Raw genomic sequence first — 19,330 nt, 5'->3', positions numbered from 1 at the left:
CACCTTTCTTAAATTCTGGGATCCTGATATAATTTATAACAAAGAATATAATAGCTAATTTTTTGGGGGGAGGAGGCTGACTATTTTAAATGCTGATTTATTGGAATTTCCTCTTCCTGAAAATGTCTCGAATGAAAAATATGGTATTTGAAACTCATTTTCAATGTTTAATATTAAATTCTATGTAAAGGGAGTGTAAAAATATAGAAAGTAAATAGTAAAGATTCTGAATTTCTTGGTGTACTTCAGTCAGTGTGTTTAAGGTAGATTATAAATTTCTTAGTGTACTAAAGTCAGTGTATCTTAAGGTTTACCTTTAAGAATGTAATGATAAAGTAAATTATTTCCTGAAATTTTTTTGAAGTGCCTAGTAACCATGTTAGTATCAAAACATCACACAAACACTAGTTATTGGAAAGCAGTGATGTCAAATGGACACAAAAGGAAAGGTAACTCTTACTCTGATTCAACATAAATATCAGTGTATATTGAAATACAATTCTTGAATATCAATGAATTCAAAGATAGGTAACTCTTCAAGTAACTCTAACAAAAAGGTAGAAAATTCAACACAAAGCACAAGAATGTTGTAATTTTGAAATGGATAAAGTCACAAAATGATGAAGTGAAGAACACATTAAAAAAAATATGTAAAATATTGGTTATCCTAGCATGATATCCTTATCATAACTACATATGTTACATGTAATTAATTTACTCAATTGCAGGATCTTTTTTCACAAATTTCTAATCAAAAAGTGACAATGCTCTGCATTTAAGAATCATTTAAAAGTTTTTGTCACTAAAATTGCATTACAAATTCATATGATTTTACATCAATTTCATCATTCAAACATTGTTGTAAATTAAATTATAAATAAACTAAAAGTAATTGATAAAGATATGCTAAATTTAAAAAAATTAAAATTTTTAAATTTGTGAAAAAATATATAATTTCACAGATAAAGGAATATTCAGGTTTAATACCAGAAGTCTGTAATGCACACAATGATTTGAAAACAATTTTTAAGATGTAAATTTGTTGTAAATCAATTCAGTTCAAGGAAAGGTAATCCAATTGATAGGTCAGACTATAAATAACTTGAACAAGGAAGTGAAATGCTACCACTAACTAACCCGTTGCCATCTTACCTGATATTTCACTGTTGGAGACCTTCAATGTGGTATTCTCTGACTGTAATGCTCGGTTCTTCTCTAATAATAGAGTCTCTAATGATTTAGATTTAGCATCTTCCTCTCCATTACCACCAAACTCCATTGACTTTACTACACTAAAACGTAACAATATATTGCAATACATTATATTTGGGATTTTCAAATATTTTGGCCTCCAGCATTAATGAAGAGCCATTAGTTGTCGAGGTGTGCATCTACTAAAGTAAGTTGGTACCATAAATGTCATTATAGTTGTCAGTTAATGGTGGGATGCATTTTTACTTGTTTTCCATCTCTTATTTGCTTTATTCTTCAAAGAAAATTTATTGTGAAAGTACTTCTATGCATTTTATAGCTGACTATACAGTATGGGTTTTTGTCATTGTTGAAGGCCATATGGTGGCCTATAACTACTTTCTACCACTTCATTTTAACTCTGTTGGGAAGTCGTTTCAATGGCAATCATACCACATCTCCTCATTTTTATATGTATATAATTTTTTGTGGTTTGTGGATTATCTGCTAGTTTGTGCATCTGTTGAACATAATTATCCCAAAGTCTTGTAATGCTACACATATTGAAATCAACTGCTAAAATTCTTTGAAAGAATATCATTGATAATACTGCCACTCACTATTGAGTTAATTATCTTAAACCATAAATTCTTTTTCTTGGGCTTTTTATTTCTTACTATACAGTATTGGCTTAGTTCATGGTTGATGGCCTTACAGTGTGACCTGCACAGTTGTTTAAATCCTTGTCATTTGACCTTTTGGTGGATAGTTGTTTCAAAGGCAATCTTGCCAATTTCCTATTGTTTTTTTTTTTAATTTATCAAAGAATTAAAGTGAAACCTCTCAATATTTATTTTTTTCTAATGCCACGTTTAGTTATATATCTGCATCAAGTAAATATTACCCTTTATCTCAAACTTTCAAATCTTGTTTGACTATTTTTAAGATACATTTTCTATAAACTTGAATTGAATAGAATTATAAATATATACTTGAGTTCTCTTTTAATTTCTTCATAATCCTGTTGTGTTTTGATTTTTTCTTCCAGATATTTGAAGGCTTGATTTTTCACAGTAAGTTCCTCCTCTAAATGAGCTACCTGTAAAACGTAAACACATATATCATAAAACATATTTTCCTTAACAGAGCACATGCTTGTGAAAATAATTTTTTTAGTTTAAGTTTTTTTTTTACATTCTTCTGTGTCCATGTCTCCCTATGACTGACAAGAACTGCTTATCTTTTCCTGGCACCAGAGTTTAACTATGGTCTTTTGTAAGGTTTGTGTGGCTCAATTGTAAATTTTCTGTGAAGTGTTTTTTGGGACTGTTGTTTTTTGGTTAATCTGTTTCTTTTGGACATGGTGTTGTCTTAATTCCACTTATGGGTTTTTTATAATAGCCAGACCCCTTTTTTAAGGTTTCTCTCCCTTTTTTCTTTATTAAATATTAACATATCTAGATCCAACAAGAAAGGTGTCAAAAATATGAATCATTTTCAGTTCAATACATACAAATCAATTTGCCACTGACAAGACCACAATTAATGAATGTAAATAAAAGTAATGATAAACTACTAAGGAAGCTCATAAAAAATAACTATATATGCATTTAATGTAAGTAATCGTGGTATTCTAATATCAAATATTGATTTACAATTGCAGAATCCATTATAATAAAATTTGATGACAAGAAGTGTGACAAAATTGCATTTAAAATTAATTACTGTCAATTTGAAGGAATCGTCAAGGGATCGTTTCTGGGTTTATTGATACATTAAAATCAATATGCCAATTGCAACGTTTTTCAATACCGATCGACCTGTGATCGCAAAAGCTGGTGAAATTTACGCCAGCTGTCAATAATTGATTGAAATTAACATGGTTTCCAAGGCAACCACTTTTAAAGATTGTAACATTTCAGAAATCTATTTCTAACTGAAAATATCGAGACAACAAAAGTATTGTATTTAAGACAAAAAAATCAATACGTTCAGTTCATTGATTAACGATAGCCAATCTGATATCATGCAGATAAAGAGGCCCAGGGGAGAGGGTATATACAAAAGACATTGTTATATTAGAACTTCAGATAGGGAGTGTTTCATAAAATTCATTCTAATTTTATACACTAACAAATTTGACCCATTTTTGGGGATAGCCACTCTTTCATTTTAGTCTTAAGGGATATCAGATACCTCTTCTCCACTCTGTTGGATAAATGATATTTCAATCTTTTGGATATAAGATTCCATGAAATATGTTAAATTAACTTAATTACATTTATTTCCAGGGATATCTGATGTGAAACTTTTAGGGATACATGTATTGGGTACTCCCTAATGAAAGTTTTATTCCTATAACATTAATTAATTCATTTTATACCTGTGATGCAGTCGTCTCCCTCATTTTATTCAGGGATGCTTGCAATCTTTGCACATCATCTACAAGTTGAGAAATCTGAAATTCACAATAAAAAGGTATCTAAAATGTTATTCAATTTCATGCACTGGTGAGGCAAAAACATGATAGTATTGCAAAGAATTACTGAAAACTATCTTTAGTTCAGAAGAGTTTAATAGTATTGTTTATGATGATTGATGCTACATCCAATTTAGGGAAACTTCTATTCCCCCAATTTCTTTAATATACTTCACATAAATCAGTTCATTGAAACTATTATCATACGAAATATATCACTAAAATATAGTTGCAGTGACCTAGTTTGATGTATTTCTTCAAATACTATATCACTTCCAAACTTCATAATGTTTATAACAAGATTTGATTTCCCCCTGAGCCTTCCCCTTCCAAACCCCTGTTACCTCTTCTACATTTAAGTAGTATCTAGTTATTCCTTTTTCATGAATTTTATTTCAAGACTGAAAGTGAAAACCTTAAGTTTCTATCTATTTTCCTTGCCCACATTTAAATGTAGTAGCAGTGATCTATTTCTTACCTCTTTTTCCTTAGCTGCCAGTTCTACCTCCAAACCAGATCTCTGTAACATATCTATTGCCTTTTCCATGTCTGCAGATTTCTGTGTAGTGTCTCCCTCTCTCTGACTCTGGTTTACTGTCACCAACTGTTGCCTTAACTGTTCTGTTTGTCTTTCTGATCCAGCTGCTCTCTGTTGGAAAGAAACAAAGGCAAAATGTCATTCAAAGAAGTACTTCAATACATAATGCACACAATTTTTGCACAAAAAAATGTTACCAAGAAAATAAATCAATCTTTAGTGAGCTAGCTCTCAAATCTCTACTTAAAATCAATGAATAGAGTCTCCTTCATGCCTTAAACAACAGATATCCAACAAGAATTAAAAATTTTGTTCAGAAAGGAATAAATTGATGACAGACTGACAGACCAACAGACATGCTAATGGGTAAAAAATATTATGAACCTTTACAATTGCATTACATTGGGATATTATAACAAGTCTTTTTCCATTTATACACAACTTTTTATCCCTTTTCCCTAGATTTATAGAATTTTGTCTTTTACTTTTTTTTCTTACTCATTTTTTAAAAATCAAATGAGAGGGCCTCTACTTCTTTACTTTTTAATTTCATGTTTATCATAACAAAAAGCAGAATTATAATATTTACTAGACATGCTGGAGTTTGCTAGCATCAGTGTTTACAATAACATCTATTTTTCGTTTAAAAATAATCAAGTAATTTTGCCTCATGAATTTTCCTCTGGTTTCTTTAAAAAAACATTCATTCAAAATTGCAGCTAGATTTTAACCTAAGAGTTTAATGTAAAACATTCGATATAAAGCTCATCAAAATTCAATTAAACATTTGATAGTTGTTTTTTCCCCTTGCTGAAGTTAATTTTAAAGTCATTATTGATTTCCTTATAATAATATACGTTTTCAATATGTTACAATATCAGGATTACAATTATATTGATAGAAATATTTAACCTTCTCAATCAAAAATATATATATCCATTTTATTTCAATCAACCTGTTAAAAAGGCAGACAAAATGTGAACACAAGTTATGTTCTCACTGATCAAATTTAGCCTACGAAAAACATTTTAAGTGTTGCTTCATTTCTGAAGCATTTAGTCCCTGAAATTAAGATTGAATAACACAAAACTCAATAATTTTCAATCTTGATATTGGTTTTATTAATCAACAAATTGTACAGCAATATTTGTCGAGTATATTTTGATCTCACAATTTTTTCTATGCCAATTTGAAGGCTTGATGATAAGCTCGCACATTTAAAACCTGTACCCTTTTACCAGCTATCACTACATCAGAAACAATAGGATCTGACTTTTCCCGATTGCCATTTAAATAATTGTCTTATATTTTTGTCTGCAGTTCTAATTGCCATTGCACTACAAAGGATTATGCCATTGTGTACAGCAGATTATGCCATCATGTACATCACATTTTGATCTGTGTTACCTATTGCATGTGCAGTACCGATAGACGGTAATATTGTGTGAAACCAGATCTTTAATCAACATTTAGATAACAGTGCAGTCAACCATGTCATTTACCTTTGGATACAAAGCAATGTTGCGCTAAACAAGATCCTTGGTCATAATACCATTGTTATATCCAACTTAGCCATGCGGTGAAAATTCCTCCTTAAATTGTCTATACTTATTTTTTACTTCCATAGATTTCTTGAAAAAGTTTTTCCTCTGATTAATCATGCAGTAAGAGTTAATCATGAAAATCACTGTTTGCTTGTCCAAAAATATAATAAACTTTTCTCCTTTAATTTGCGCAAGTAAAATTATTACGGATCATCTTGTTTCACTTCTGATCTACACTTTTAAGTCATACAATGATATATTTAGTTCCAATTCACTCGTCTTTTATAAGCGAAAAAATTATAAATATCTTGAGTCTTCAAACAACAAACGACTCATCATCAACTTCATTATTTCAAATAAAATTTCCATTTGGAATCAATACGGAATAATTGCCGACCGTAAGTAATCGATCAGCGATCAATAAGACATTGATTACTTGTCAAACACCAGCAATCGTAATCAATTTCATTTTGCTTAATGATTGATTAATTGACAACATTTTCCAATCATCAACCAAAGAAATTCAAGCAATACACAACAAAATTCAGTTTTCTATGTATTGATTATTTTCTTTTGTTAGAATTTGTCAATAATTTTAATATATTGAATAACTCAATAATACATGCAACTACGATAATGTTATACTATATCATGATTTAAATAAAAGATTTACAAAATGTACTTAGAATTGATAACAAGGAAGGCAATGTCTTTTTCCTTTATAAACAATAAGGAAATAGATGATTATCAGAAATTATTACAATTAGAACATGGGATTTTTTAAACATCGATACAAGTGGGCTTTAATATGCATCAAATGATATTGTTTTTCTCTGAATTTTCAATATACTTCATAATAAAACTTAATTTACGATTTAACAATGCCCCACACATACAGTGACCACAATATATTTATTATCTACAAACAATGAAAATAAAAACCACAAAAATATATATATATATACTAACATTTTTTACTATAAAAAAATCTGATATTTTTGTTTTTTTCTGGTCAATATAATTCATTTGTAATTGTCATTTGATGATAGTCAAATGTCTGGATTTTACTTCAATAAAAATTACTTACTTACTTATTTACTTACTTATAAAATATTCATAAATTAAACAAAACACTCCATGTGAGGATTTTTGGATAAAGAAGAGTTCTTTGTCACTTTTATACTGGGGATGTGATAAGGCCATTTTTCAAACTTGAAAAAAAAGAGTGCAAAAATAGTTACACAACTTGTGTTATATTATCACATACAATTGTCTTCACAATAGCTGTACTTAACATAAACAATGATTTTTTTATGTAAAAATTGAATTATAAACTGTTATCACAGAGATATGTCTCGCCTTTTTGTAATTTTGATAATGCAAATGTTGAAATTAAAATAGCAATACTTTAACACCTAAGTTATGCAAATATTCAAAGTCGATGAACAATGACTGAAGGTACATGGCTAAACAATCTCCATGGAATGAGATGTGCCAATGCTAATACAACTGCATACCAAATACCATTGACTTATTATAAGTCGTTCCCTTTAAACAAACCTAAACACAAACATTAACTTGTAAACTATGTAAAAGTTTCAAAGTCAATGAACCACGATCAGGGGTAGGGCTATATAATCTCCATGGAAACGATACTTGCAAATGCCAATAAATTTGCATACCAAATATCATTGACTTAACATTAGCAGTTCATCTTAAACTGATCTAATCACAAACTAATACATGTAAACTAAGCAAAAGTTTCAAAGTAAATAGACCATGACTGAGGGGGCGGGGCCAAATATTCTCCATTGAAATGAGATGTGCTAATGCTTATACAACTGAACACCAATTAACATTGGCCTACCACTAATTGTTCCCCTTGAACTGACCTAATCACAAACTAATACATGTTAACTTAGCAAAATTTTCAAAGTCTATAGACCATGACTAAGGGGGCGGAGCCAAATAATCTCCATGGAAATGAGATATGCCAATGCTTATACAACTGCATACCAAATATCATTGACCTACCACTAGTGGTTCCCCATAAATTGACCTAATCACAAACTAATACATGTAAATTATGAAAAGTTTCAAAGTCAATAGACCTTGACTGAGGAGACGGGACCAAATAATCTCCATGGTAATGAGATGTGCCAATGCTAATACAACTGCATACCAAATATCATTGACCTACCACTAGTGGTTCACCATGAACTAGACCTAATCACAAACTAATACATTGTTGACGCCGCGGCCGCCGTTGACGCGGCCGCCGGAAATAGCATACCTATGTCTAGCTTTTTTACTACGTCAAGGCGAGACAAAAACTGCCATTTTGTGGTTTAAATATATGGATTTATTTTCAAAACCAGATATATTGACTATCCATAGAAGGCCGTAATATAAATAAACAAAAACTAAGAGATATTAATTTCATGAGGCAAAGTTAATATTTGCTGAAAGAATGGCCTAAGAATCTGTTATAGTCATTGAAATGAAGACTAGAGCTTACAAAACTACAAACCTCATTAGCTCTTTCAAGCTCAGACATCACCATCTCCATTTCATCAGACCTACAAGTAAAGAATACAATGTTATTATTATTAAGTCGTTTTTCATATCTCACTTGAAGTTATAATACACGTACAATGTAACTTAAATAGATAATCTGTCAAAATCAAAAGGGAGATAAATCTTAATTGAGTGCACACTTAACCTTTCAATTTTCATCCACAGTAAACTGCCTAATTATAGAATTTGAATGCAGAAATCATAAATATTCTATGGATATTACCTAATTACATATTGCATTTTGAAATGCAAAAGGGGTGTGGCTTTAGGGGGAGTGCTTTAAGAAGTTGTCAACCCTACATCTGTGGATAACATCAGCCTATTTTAGTCTTTTAAAATTCCCTCACTTTCAACAATTTGCAAGAAAATTAACCAATATAACATCAGGCATATAACCATCAGAAGTCATGAAAAAAACCATGTATTTTTAGGTAAAAACCAAGAGACCAAACTTACAGAATTACTACTCCTAGGGGGGTGTTAAACAATCCTTACTACTTGGGTATTTCACAGTCCACCCTAGCTTACACCTTTTTGGGCATTTCTATATTTCTTTTTATTTTAAGATATTTAATGTGATTCATAAATACACAATGTATCAACCAATACAAATCAATCATTCTATAATACATGGTGCAATTATGGCCAAAATGTCTTAATTTGAAACCAGTATGTTACAGGAGAATTAAGAATGACTATCATATTTAACCATGATCTATATAGTTAACTATTATATTTAACCATGATCTATATAGTTAACTATAATATTTAACCATGATCTATATAGTTAACTATAATATTTAACCATGATCTATATAGTTAACTATAATATTTAACCATGATCTATATAGTTAACTATAATATTTAACCATGATCTATATAGTTAACTATAATATTTAACCATGATCTATATAGTTAACTATAATATTCAAATGACTATTCTTCTTTCATGGCTATGTAAACAAAGAAGATTTTATCTTTTCAAGTATTTTACTTCAAAAATTATATCTTTGAATTAAATAAAAAAGGATTACAAAACGTTTTCTGTAAGTATCATCTTATATAAACAAATACGTAGAGAAAACAAAAACAAAATTTTGTAAAATTTTATTGGCATATTAGCATAGATTGATAAGGGAACGTGGTCAAATTAATCATGTTTGAAAAAGATCAATTGAGCAAAAACATTTATTTGACGCTATTCTAATTTTTATATGTTTGTCTGACAATACTTTACTCAAGATAAAAATTGTGAATGAATATGTGTGGTAAGGATAGATCATATTTTTATCACTGAAGAGGACATCATCAAGGTCGAGTTACCAATCATCCATAGATTTAGGGCATTTCCAAATTTATAACAACTCAGGCTATCAAAACAATATCAAAATTAATGACTTAATCCTTGAGCAATTGAACGAAACATCCTCTGTTTGTTAAAATAATAGAGCTCTCAAAATCATCGGACCTCCAGCAGTTGATTGTGACACAGACCAACTTAAAACATCATTCAAATTAATTGCCGGACCTTAAAATCAAAGGACAAATGGTTTAAGATCAATTGAAGATTTTGTGGTCTATGGACCTAATTAAACATGATGTATAGTCCCAAACTGATGCAAATCCTGTCCTGTCAATTGACTGAATAATCACCTACAGCAGTTTACAATACAAATGTATCAAACAATTTAAAAGTTGCCTCCCTTTTTTGGTATGTGAAGTTTAGCTTATATTACATAACACAATATAACAGGATACACATTTAAATATAAATAAAGATTTTTGGTTGATTGTACTTTTTTAAGAATTTTTTTTATAAAGTTCACAATAAACCAAATTAGTCACATTTACCAAGTTAATGTTAAGTTATGCAATTTATACATAAAAGTTATCATAAATTTGAAAAAATGTTCAATAAACCTGTATAGATCAGAACTATAAGAATGACCATTGCTAATTATTCATATGCATTACAAAAATGGCATAATATATTTGTAGAAACTACTTTCTTGTAAATTTCAACAATAATTAGCAAATTGCTTGCAAACAATTAGGGAATTTCCTTTAATTCCTTATTGAATATTTGTTCATGCCCTATTTGGACCAAGCATACTTACTTGTAAATTCTATTTTAAGAAATGGCATAATTAGCAAGTTAATATCATTAAAAATATAAAATGTAAAGTTTATTCCATGAAGCTAATTTTCTTTTTTCATACTATTTCATGCTCTTTTTCAGCTGTGTGTACTTGCTTGTAAATTTTAAAAATTCATTCAATGGAACTATTTCCCTTGAAATATTTAGTAATTGTATATTTGATCCAAATGTATTTGCTATTAAATTTCAACAATAATTAGACTAGCGTAAAAATGGCAAAATTTTAATCCATAAAGCTTATCTTATTTTTTCATACGATTTCAAGCTCTTTTTCAACTGAGTGTACTTGCTTGTTATTTGTACCAATTTATTCAGGTAGCCTACTGATGCATCAGTAATTTATGTTCATATTAATGTTGTGTAAATGATTGAAGTTATTGTTTTTTTTCTAAGTACCATTTAAACTAATCACTTGTCACAGTCCTAGCAATTAAAACAGTCCGACTATTTATCACCGGAGACCTTCTGAACTCTCTCTGTGGCATATGTCATATTCGTTCAAGCAAATCAGCTTGCGTTTACATCATCGGAAATATTTATTTGTGACTATAGGTGATTTTAATGTAGATTCGCCAGCAACATATATCCGGCTAATGACAGAATCATTAATAATCATACAACATCGGAAATCTTACATTTTTATACGAAAGTGAGGTTTTTCCACTTTTATGAATTGTTTTTATCTTTGACCAGAAATAGATACATGTATTTCTAAGAAGCATTAACCTGATTGATTTTTTTAATATATATATTATAATATTCATTGTACTTATTTTTTACTCAAAATATATACATGTATTTTTAGAGACAATTTATGCAATTGATTTTTAAAAAATGTAAATTTATCAATTTAACTTTTAAATTATAATCTTGATATATGAAAATCAATCATTTTCTTTCACACTGTTAAACTATCTTTAAGAGTAAAAAATATGCACCAGAAAAATACATTTCAACTTTTTAAGTTATTCGTGTTGTTAAGTAGCTGTCTCCCCATCATCTCATATTATTAGTATTTCAATAGTTTTTAAATTGGTGTATTTCAACAATTTTTAATTCTTAACATAAAGCCACAACTGTTCACATATTCTTACTCTAAAATTGCAGAAAGAGTAATTGCAATTCAGAAACAAACTTTCAAATTTTTTTCTGTATTGTTATTATCCTGATGACGGTGCCCTATAGGCACCAAAACACGTCGATGTCATTAAATTACTGCAGCAATCCCTTACATGTTGTTGTTATAACTGCTTTCAAACTTTAAAAAAGATAAATCTTCCCCCAAAAGGGGAGGGAAAAACCATTTAACAAACAAAAAATATAAATATCTAAATATTACAAAGAAGTATTGAACACATCAATGTAAATAAAAATCAAAAACAAATCCAGTTCTCTGCATAAAAAACAGTATTACAACATAATACTGTCTTTACAACATCAAAAAAGATTTTCTTTGTAACTTTCAATAAAACACACCATTAACAAAACAAAAACCAATATCATTACTAGTGAATTTACAACTTAAGACATGTAATCTGTATACAAAAAACACATTCTTTCATAAACTGGCGATAAAAACACAGAAAATGGCCCGGAAACTTCCCCTTGTTTTCAAATCAATACAGTTTAGTTACTAGTGTACATTTGGACTATGAGCTAATTAATTTTCTTTTTTGATCTGTAATTTAGCTTCGGAACACGAGCTAGCCCGCAGCAAGATGTCATCCACAATGGGTTGGGTGCTGAATGTACGATCTGCGATATAATTTCTGTCATTTACACAAATCAAAGTGATCACCGCGTGTCAACAGGCCAATAATAATCAATCGTTAGATATGTAGAAAACTTGTTAACGGTAGTATTATTGGTTTATATCAGATTTTTATGTTTTCCAAAGTGTATTGTTTTGTCAAAAATGGATATTGACAATATGGACATAGAAATTATAACTTTTATTGAGACATTTTACGTTCTTTGATCATTTTAGTTTTGATTTTTATTTCAGTTTCTGCTTTTTATTGCTTTTTCTATAAATAGATTTTACATGTCCAAATCTTGGATTTCCTAACCATTTTTTATAGACAACATTGAAACTGTTATATTTTATCATTTCTTGACCTATATGGTTTATTTCATATTTCATAGTAATGATTTAATTTATGTATTATTTCATGACAAGGTAAAACCAAATTTGTATTAGCTGCCTCTCCACCAAACAGACCATTTAGTAGAAAGACAAAAGACTAGTCAACTCACAGAAAGGAAGACCAATGTGAATCCTTTCTACAGACTTTTAACTCATGAGCTGGCAGGTTAAAATTCAGACCTACCATATCATCTAGAACAAACCTTGGTAGTTAATCATTCTGAATAGTATAGTGAAATATTTGCAACTGGACATAAAGCAGACATTAATGAATAAATATAGCTTTCCTGATCTTGTCTTATTTTAAGTTTTTTTTTACCATATCTATGAAAACTTTACTTATTGTCATTTTAAGTTCAATTTTATTCAAATTTTTATTTTTAAAATATGAAAATCTTGATAAATGTATCTCAGAATTTTTTATTCTTCATTTCATGAAAAACATTTTACAGATGTTTCATTTCCATTGATTTTTTAATTGATTACTATATTATCATTACATTTTATAAAGGTAATAACTACCATAAAATATCTATTTTATTACAATGACCATAACTTTTTTTTCATCCAACCTTTTTGTCATTTATCTCATTAGTACAATACACTAAAAGTTGACAGGAATCTCCCAAAATATTGGAAAGTACAGCAGACCAATCCAGCCCCTCCCCCTTTTTTCTTCCAAAGATACAGACATATAAAAAATGATAAACAACATATGGTTTGGTACAGGCACTGAAGTAAGTACTGCCCCACAGGAAAAAGCTATCCTCTCCAAATGGAATTTTACCTCATGTAAATTGTTTCGGAATACTAAATGGGCATGTTCATAAATTGACTTGAAAAGTATATAAATATAAATATATATGTAAATATACTGTTCCTTTGCTTTTTGTGTATTTTGCTTTGCATGTCCTGAATTTGTGTCATGGATGATACCCCTTATCCTTTCTTATCTATTACAATTATTTCCAAGAACCTAAATTTCTTGTTCTTATACAAAATTATTCCGTTAAAGTATTGCAGATTCTGTTTTCATGATGCATCAATTATAAAAAAATTTTAATCATGATAATATGTGTTTAAACTAATAATCCCTTTAAAAAATCAATTAATACTGAAACAATTTTTTTCTTAATTGTTACTTTTTTTTTAAAACACAAAGAAAGTTTTGTCTAAATGTAAAGATATTAATAAAGGTTGCAAAATAATCTATTAATTGTCAATATTAAAAATCAGTTGTCAATTTCAATAACAGACTTGTCAATCGTAACATAAAAAAATTATTAATTATTGCATATAACAGATAATATATTGATTTACATGGGAGATCATTTCTGTAAAACAAATGACCTATTATGGTCTGATCCCTGATTGAGACAAAATAAATCAAAAACTGGACAAGGGTAAGTCTGGTCAGTGAATACTGGACACAGAAAGATACAAGACCACCAGTCTGGACAATTTCCCTCCAGGAGATTGTGACCATAATTTGAATGACAACTTTATACTTTAAAGATAAAAATTTACATGAAAAATTATGTTTAAACATCAAAGTTACAATTAAGTCATTATAATCACCTGGTAAAACTCAGATGTCTGTTGACCGGTCAACGTTAAACTAAATCATGATTACCATTTACTACACATAACAATCATAAGACTGACAAGCAAGCAAGCAGCTATTCCAAATATTTAACAAACAATAATTTGTATCTTAAAATCTAAATCTTCTTATTAAATTAATAGAAGAATTCAACTTTCAACTGATTCAATAGTCATTTCAATTTCAAACAACATCATAAAGAAATTTGCAAGTGAGCAAAATTATCTAAATTTTGATTGGTCAACTTTTATATTCTAATTTGGGTTTTTTAAGTTACATCAAACCCTCTTTTACCCTTTTTAAACATAGCACAGTTTAAGGGCACAAAAGTATTGTGAACATCAAATAGGTTAAAAATGCAGCAGAGTTGGTGAAATCTTTTTTTCCCAAGTGGTCCTTGAAGAAAATTTGCTGACCCTCACTATTATTTTTATTGCAAAATATCAAAATTGTGTCGTTCCTGTACAAAATTTTGGTGGCCAAACCTTTCGACCACCAAACTCTGCCATTAAATGGTAGTCAATATTATATTTGCCATTAAACACAACTTACTTGGCAGTGGTAGCCTCGTCATACTTGGCCTTGACCTCAAACAACTCAGATTGGACATTTTCAAGTGCTGAAAAAAAGAAAGAAAAAAATCAACTTAAGGTAAATAATAAAAAAAAATTTGGTAAAAATCAAACCATTAATACAGTGGAACAATGCTATATTGCAATTGACCACTATTTGACCAGTAGGGAATACCGACTTGGATTCGTTTTTTTAATCTTATGGAATGCTTCAGTCCTCTAGTTGTCTCCTGGAAGTTGTTTATAAGTTATTCTGATTATTTGAGTTTTTATTTTTTTCAAAAACTAACAAAATAAAGTTTGAGTTTATACTTCATCTTGTATCAACTAATCTTGGCGGGGTGTAGAACTTTCTTTAAAGGCTTTATTAATATTTTTTTTATTTTTCTATACTCTATTAGATTTGCTGTTGTATCTGAAGTTTTTCCACCACCATGTAACCGTTTTTTTTTATATTCATACTTCCTGTTTAAAAATCGATAATTTTTACATATATATAAACAAGAAAAACAACAATCTGTGTCCTACCTTGACCAGAAACTTTAGCCTGATACAGGATGGTCAAAGACTAACAGACAAACAAAGAGATGACCTGACAGACGCACATTCCAGAAAACATAATGACGTCAACCATCAAAGGCAAAGAATCAAAAATTTCAGATGATGTGTTTTCAAAATAAATTTCAAAACTCTCTTCAACATGTCAAGCGCTTAAAGATGCATTTCAAAACTAAATTTCAAAGCGATAAATAATTTACATATATGGTAATAAGATGGCTGACACCTGTCAAAGAAACTGAATTTTGACACTGATTACAAGTGTTTTGAGATCTATGAAATTGACGTAATTGATTTAAAATGAACATGTTGCTGTCATTACAAGTATATCAACAGATGCAAGCTAATTACATGGAATTATTTAAAACCAATATATGTCAATTTGAGGAGAGGGTGGGAAACCAAATGTATTTTTATAGCACTGAAATGCACAGACATGAACTTTTAAAAAGGTCAGAGCACTCTTTGTGATATAATATCATACAGTTAACAAAAATATGAATAAAAGGTGATATTGGCTCAAAGATCAACGTAAAAACATAAAAAAAAGCACAAAAATCATATACATGTACATGTTTATGTGACAGGGGTTTTAAACTTTTTTTAACACTTTTATCCTTATATGGTAGGGGTGAGCAGTTGAGACAATCAGTACTTAAATATTTTTTTAATAACAAAAAATACATATCCTTTCATATTTTTTTGACCAAAAAAATACCTATTGCTATCATAATTACGCTATTTAATGGAGATATACATAGATTTGATAATTATATAGACTGATGCATTTACAATTGTTGGTTACTATAGTCTCATTTGTGAAAAAAAAACAACAGACATCAGATTTGTTTCAGATACTTAAGATTTAATCTTCATATTAATTTGTTAGCCTTATCATATATCATGAAGCAGGAAATAGTGACCTATTACATTGGCTCATCCCTATTACTCTTTCATAGTAAGTTGTCTACCGAGTTGTGATTATGTACTTGTGAGATGATGCTGGACATTGAAACAAAGAATACAAGAAATATTTAGAAAAAAATTTTTGTTTCACGTATTGCACTGAATGAACAAACAATAGTTATGTATTAGAATTTTCTTGAATGTCGTTTTAATAATTCAACCTAATAGCCTTGCACCATAAATTATTTCAGGGACAAAAACAATTGTTGTTCATTATAATGCACATCTGACTAACAAAATACTTGTAAAATAGTCATTAGTCCAAAACTCCATCTTATAAAGTATTCTTGATTAATAGTACCAATCAAAATTATGAAACAAAGGAATTACATTATGTCTTCATATGTAAATTAAGGGGAGGAGTTTAAAATAAGATTTATGCAAATTAGGTCCTAAACAACATCCTTTTGATAATTAATCAGCTTTTTTCAAAGAAAATGACTGGTTAATAAACAGGAACATCAATTTTTCTTTTTAAACGATACGTCTAAGATGACTTTTCCTGGATCCTTAATCAAATATTTTTTACCCATTAGGAAATAACAATACTGGTACCATGCACCAGAAATTTACTGTCGAAGACTCAATCGAATGCCTTTTTAAGATGTTTTATCATGGACCCTGTCAAAATTTGGTTTTACACAATCAAAGGTACAAAAATATAAAGGACCTGAGCATCTGTTCATGAATAATATAAAATAAAGAGATGTGGTATGATTTTCAAGGAGACAACTATCCACCAGAGACTGAATGATATATATATGATAGCAAATAGGTCATCACCCGGCCTTCAACAATGAGCAAAACCACTAGGGGGTGTTTAGCAACCTTGACTACCTATGAGGGTCTCGCAAGGTCAGTAACAAAACCAATACCACATAGCAAGCTATAATAGCCCCAACATGACAAAATTTAAAACAATTCAAACAAGAAAACCAATGGCCTGATTCATACACATGTACAAAACAACAAAAGAAATACAAATATGATATACTACAACAGACGATCATATTTTTCCAGGTTAAACTAGAGTCTACAGAACTGCAATAATGGCTGAGCCAAAACAGACCATGTTCATCTGAAATGGCTGCAATCTGTAACATGTACCTATATAATTTGCAGTAGCCAATCGTTTATTGTCATATATTTTTTTTATCTAAACACTGGTAATGAAAATAAATACACAACCACTAATATAAATATATTGTTTGATTTTAAACCTTTCAAAAGGTCAGTTATCATGCAGAAATAAATTGGTATAAAAAATAGAAGATGTGGTATGATTTCCAATAAAACAACTCTTCACCAGAGACCAAATGACGTAGAAGTTAGCAACTTAAGGTCATCTTGCGGCTTCAACATTGAGCAAAACCTGTTCAGTAAGACCACAAAATTTTTATCGATTCAATTAAACAAAAGTCTGTTTGATTAAATGAAGTTCATGTTTTTCAGTCATCTGTCAATAGTTCATAGTTCAATTTTTCAAATTTCATAAAAATATACAGATAAGAGAACAAAACTCAATTGTTATTTTAAAAAGGTAAATACAAGAAGATAATGGTCCTGAACATGCATGAAATATTTGCCACTGGACATTATGCAACCAACAACCAATCAATACAAAAAGATAACTAGATTATCAGTCCTACCATCAAATGGCTTTTAGTAAATACAAAAGATTGTTTTCTAAAATATAAAAATAATCAAATCCTAATTTAACTTCCTACTGGTACACTGTCTCACCTGGTTCCCTAAAACCTGCTTAACATTCCTCTTAAAGCAGACAGAAGATGAATCAAAGATTTATCAATTCCCGGATTTGTTAGAAAAATCCTACGATACATATATATGTTCAAATCAAAACAGGAACTTGCTAATCGGTTGTTAAAATGGTAGGGGTCATAATGCATCCGGAACATTGATTTGTCATTTGAAAACTAAATGACGATATTAAGTAATTATTCATCATTTTAGGGCCAATTTTGATCGAAACCAAAATGTCAACAGTTAATAAAATCAATATCCTAAACAGTATTTCACTCCCGTAATTGATTTCATTAATTTGATTCAATTTGTTCACAGATGTTTTTGAGAGGTGCCTCAGTAACATTGGAAGATATGAACTATCAATGAAGATTTCTCCCTCAAAGTGTAAAACAAAAACAAAAGACTTAAGTCTACAATAAAGCCTTAACAGCTAGATAAATCCAAATACAGTACATTACCAGCAGTTTACTGACAGTATGTATTTTGTTACATCCCAAGGGTGTATGTTAATAAATTGTGCTATCAAAACTGACTTTATGAAAGCATACCAAACACGGAACCTCTTTTAAACTTTACATTGTTTATTTTTCTGCATGAAGTATTGCATCTGTTGTTTTTTTCAATTCATTTTTAAGGTTTCAACACTATATCCTCTTCTTGAAAAAGTTAGCTGCGTGTTATGCTCAGTTAGCTGTGTGTTATGCTCAGTTATATTTTATTTATCTTTTTTATCTGTTCAGAGAAGATAACTGATTTATATTGTTTTAATGCAAAATTCTCCATAATATTTAAACTTTTACAAACCAGCAAGTGAAAAGGGACTGAAACAAGTTTCTATTGCTTGTGCTTTATCCACTAAAATCAAGAGTTTATCAAAAAATTGCTTACATCCACTTCATTTGAACTTTGGTGGATAGTTGTCTTACTTGCAATCATACCAAATCTCCTTATTTTTATATCAACTAAAATTATAAGCTTTTTTAATACATGTATATAACTTACCCAGTACCAGTGAAAGGGAATTGTCACGGTATGGACACATTCATATTTTTAAATTAAATTACTTTATTTAGCACTTATTTAACAACTGCTTATCAGTCAAATTGAATGAAAACAGACAAACTGGCATTAGGTTATACCTTAATATGACTATTTTGAATGAAGCATCATAATCTTAAATATTTTATAATTTTTTCTACCATCTAGCTTTAAATTTCTTCATTTTACATTA

At 29.5% G+C, this 19,330-nt stretch overlaps 2 protein-coding genes across 10 annotated transcripts in view; one reads left to right on the top strand and one right to left on the bottom strand.

Moving 5' to 3' along the window:
- The window catches only part of LOC127710750 (glycosyltransferase 1 domain-containing protein 1-like), an 801,321-nt gene that overhangs the window by 242,428 nt on the left and 539,563 nt on the right, over positions 1 to 19,330 (top strand). The gene's annotated exons all lie outside the window — the stretch shown is intronic.
- The window catches only part of LOC127710745 (protein CASP-like), a 106,509-nt gene that overhangs the window by 41,354 nt on the left and 45,825 nt on the right, over positions 1 to 19,330 (bottom strand). For all 9 annotated transcript variants that reach the window (XM_052216697.1, XM_052216704.1, XM_052216699.1 and 6 more), the window contains exons 7-12: positions 14,789 to 14,855; positions 8,283 to 8,331; positions 4,149 to 4,319; positions 3,575 to 3,649; positions 2,184 to 2,290; positions 1,153 to 1,292 (exon numbers count right to left, since the gene is read on the bottom strand). In XM_052216697.1, the coding sequence (XP_052072657.1) occupies positions 1,153 to 1,292; positions 2,184 to 2,290; positions 3,575 to 3,649; positions 4,149 to 4,319; positions 8,283 to 8,331; positions 14,789 to 14,855 (609 nt within the window). The remainder of the gene's footprint in view (positions 1 to 1,152; positions 1,293 to 2,183; positions 2,291 to 3,574; positions 3,650 to 4,148; positions 4,320 to 8,282; positions 8,332 to 14,788; positions 14,856 to 19,330) is intronic.

This window comes from Mytilus californianus, unplaced genomic scaffold (genome assembly GCF_021869535.1).
Source record: "Mytilus californianus isolate M0D057914Y unplaced genomic scaffold, xbMytCali1.0.p SCAF_8, whole genome shotgun sequence".
Classification (NCBI taxonomy): Eukaryota; Metazoa; Mollusca; class Bivalvia; order Mytilida; family Mytilidae; genus Mytilus; species Mytilus californianus.
Note: the sequence above shows the minus strand (reverse complement) of the source record. Positions and strands in the feature narration are given on the sequence as shown.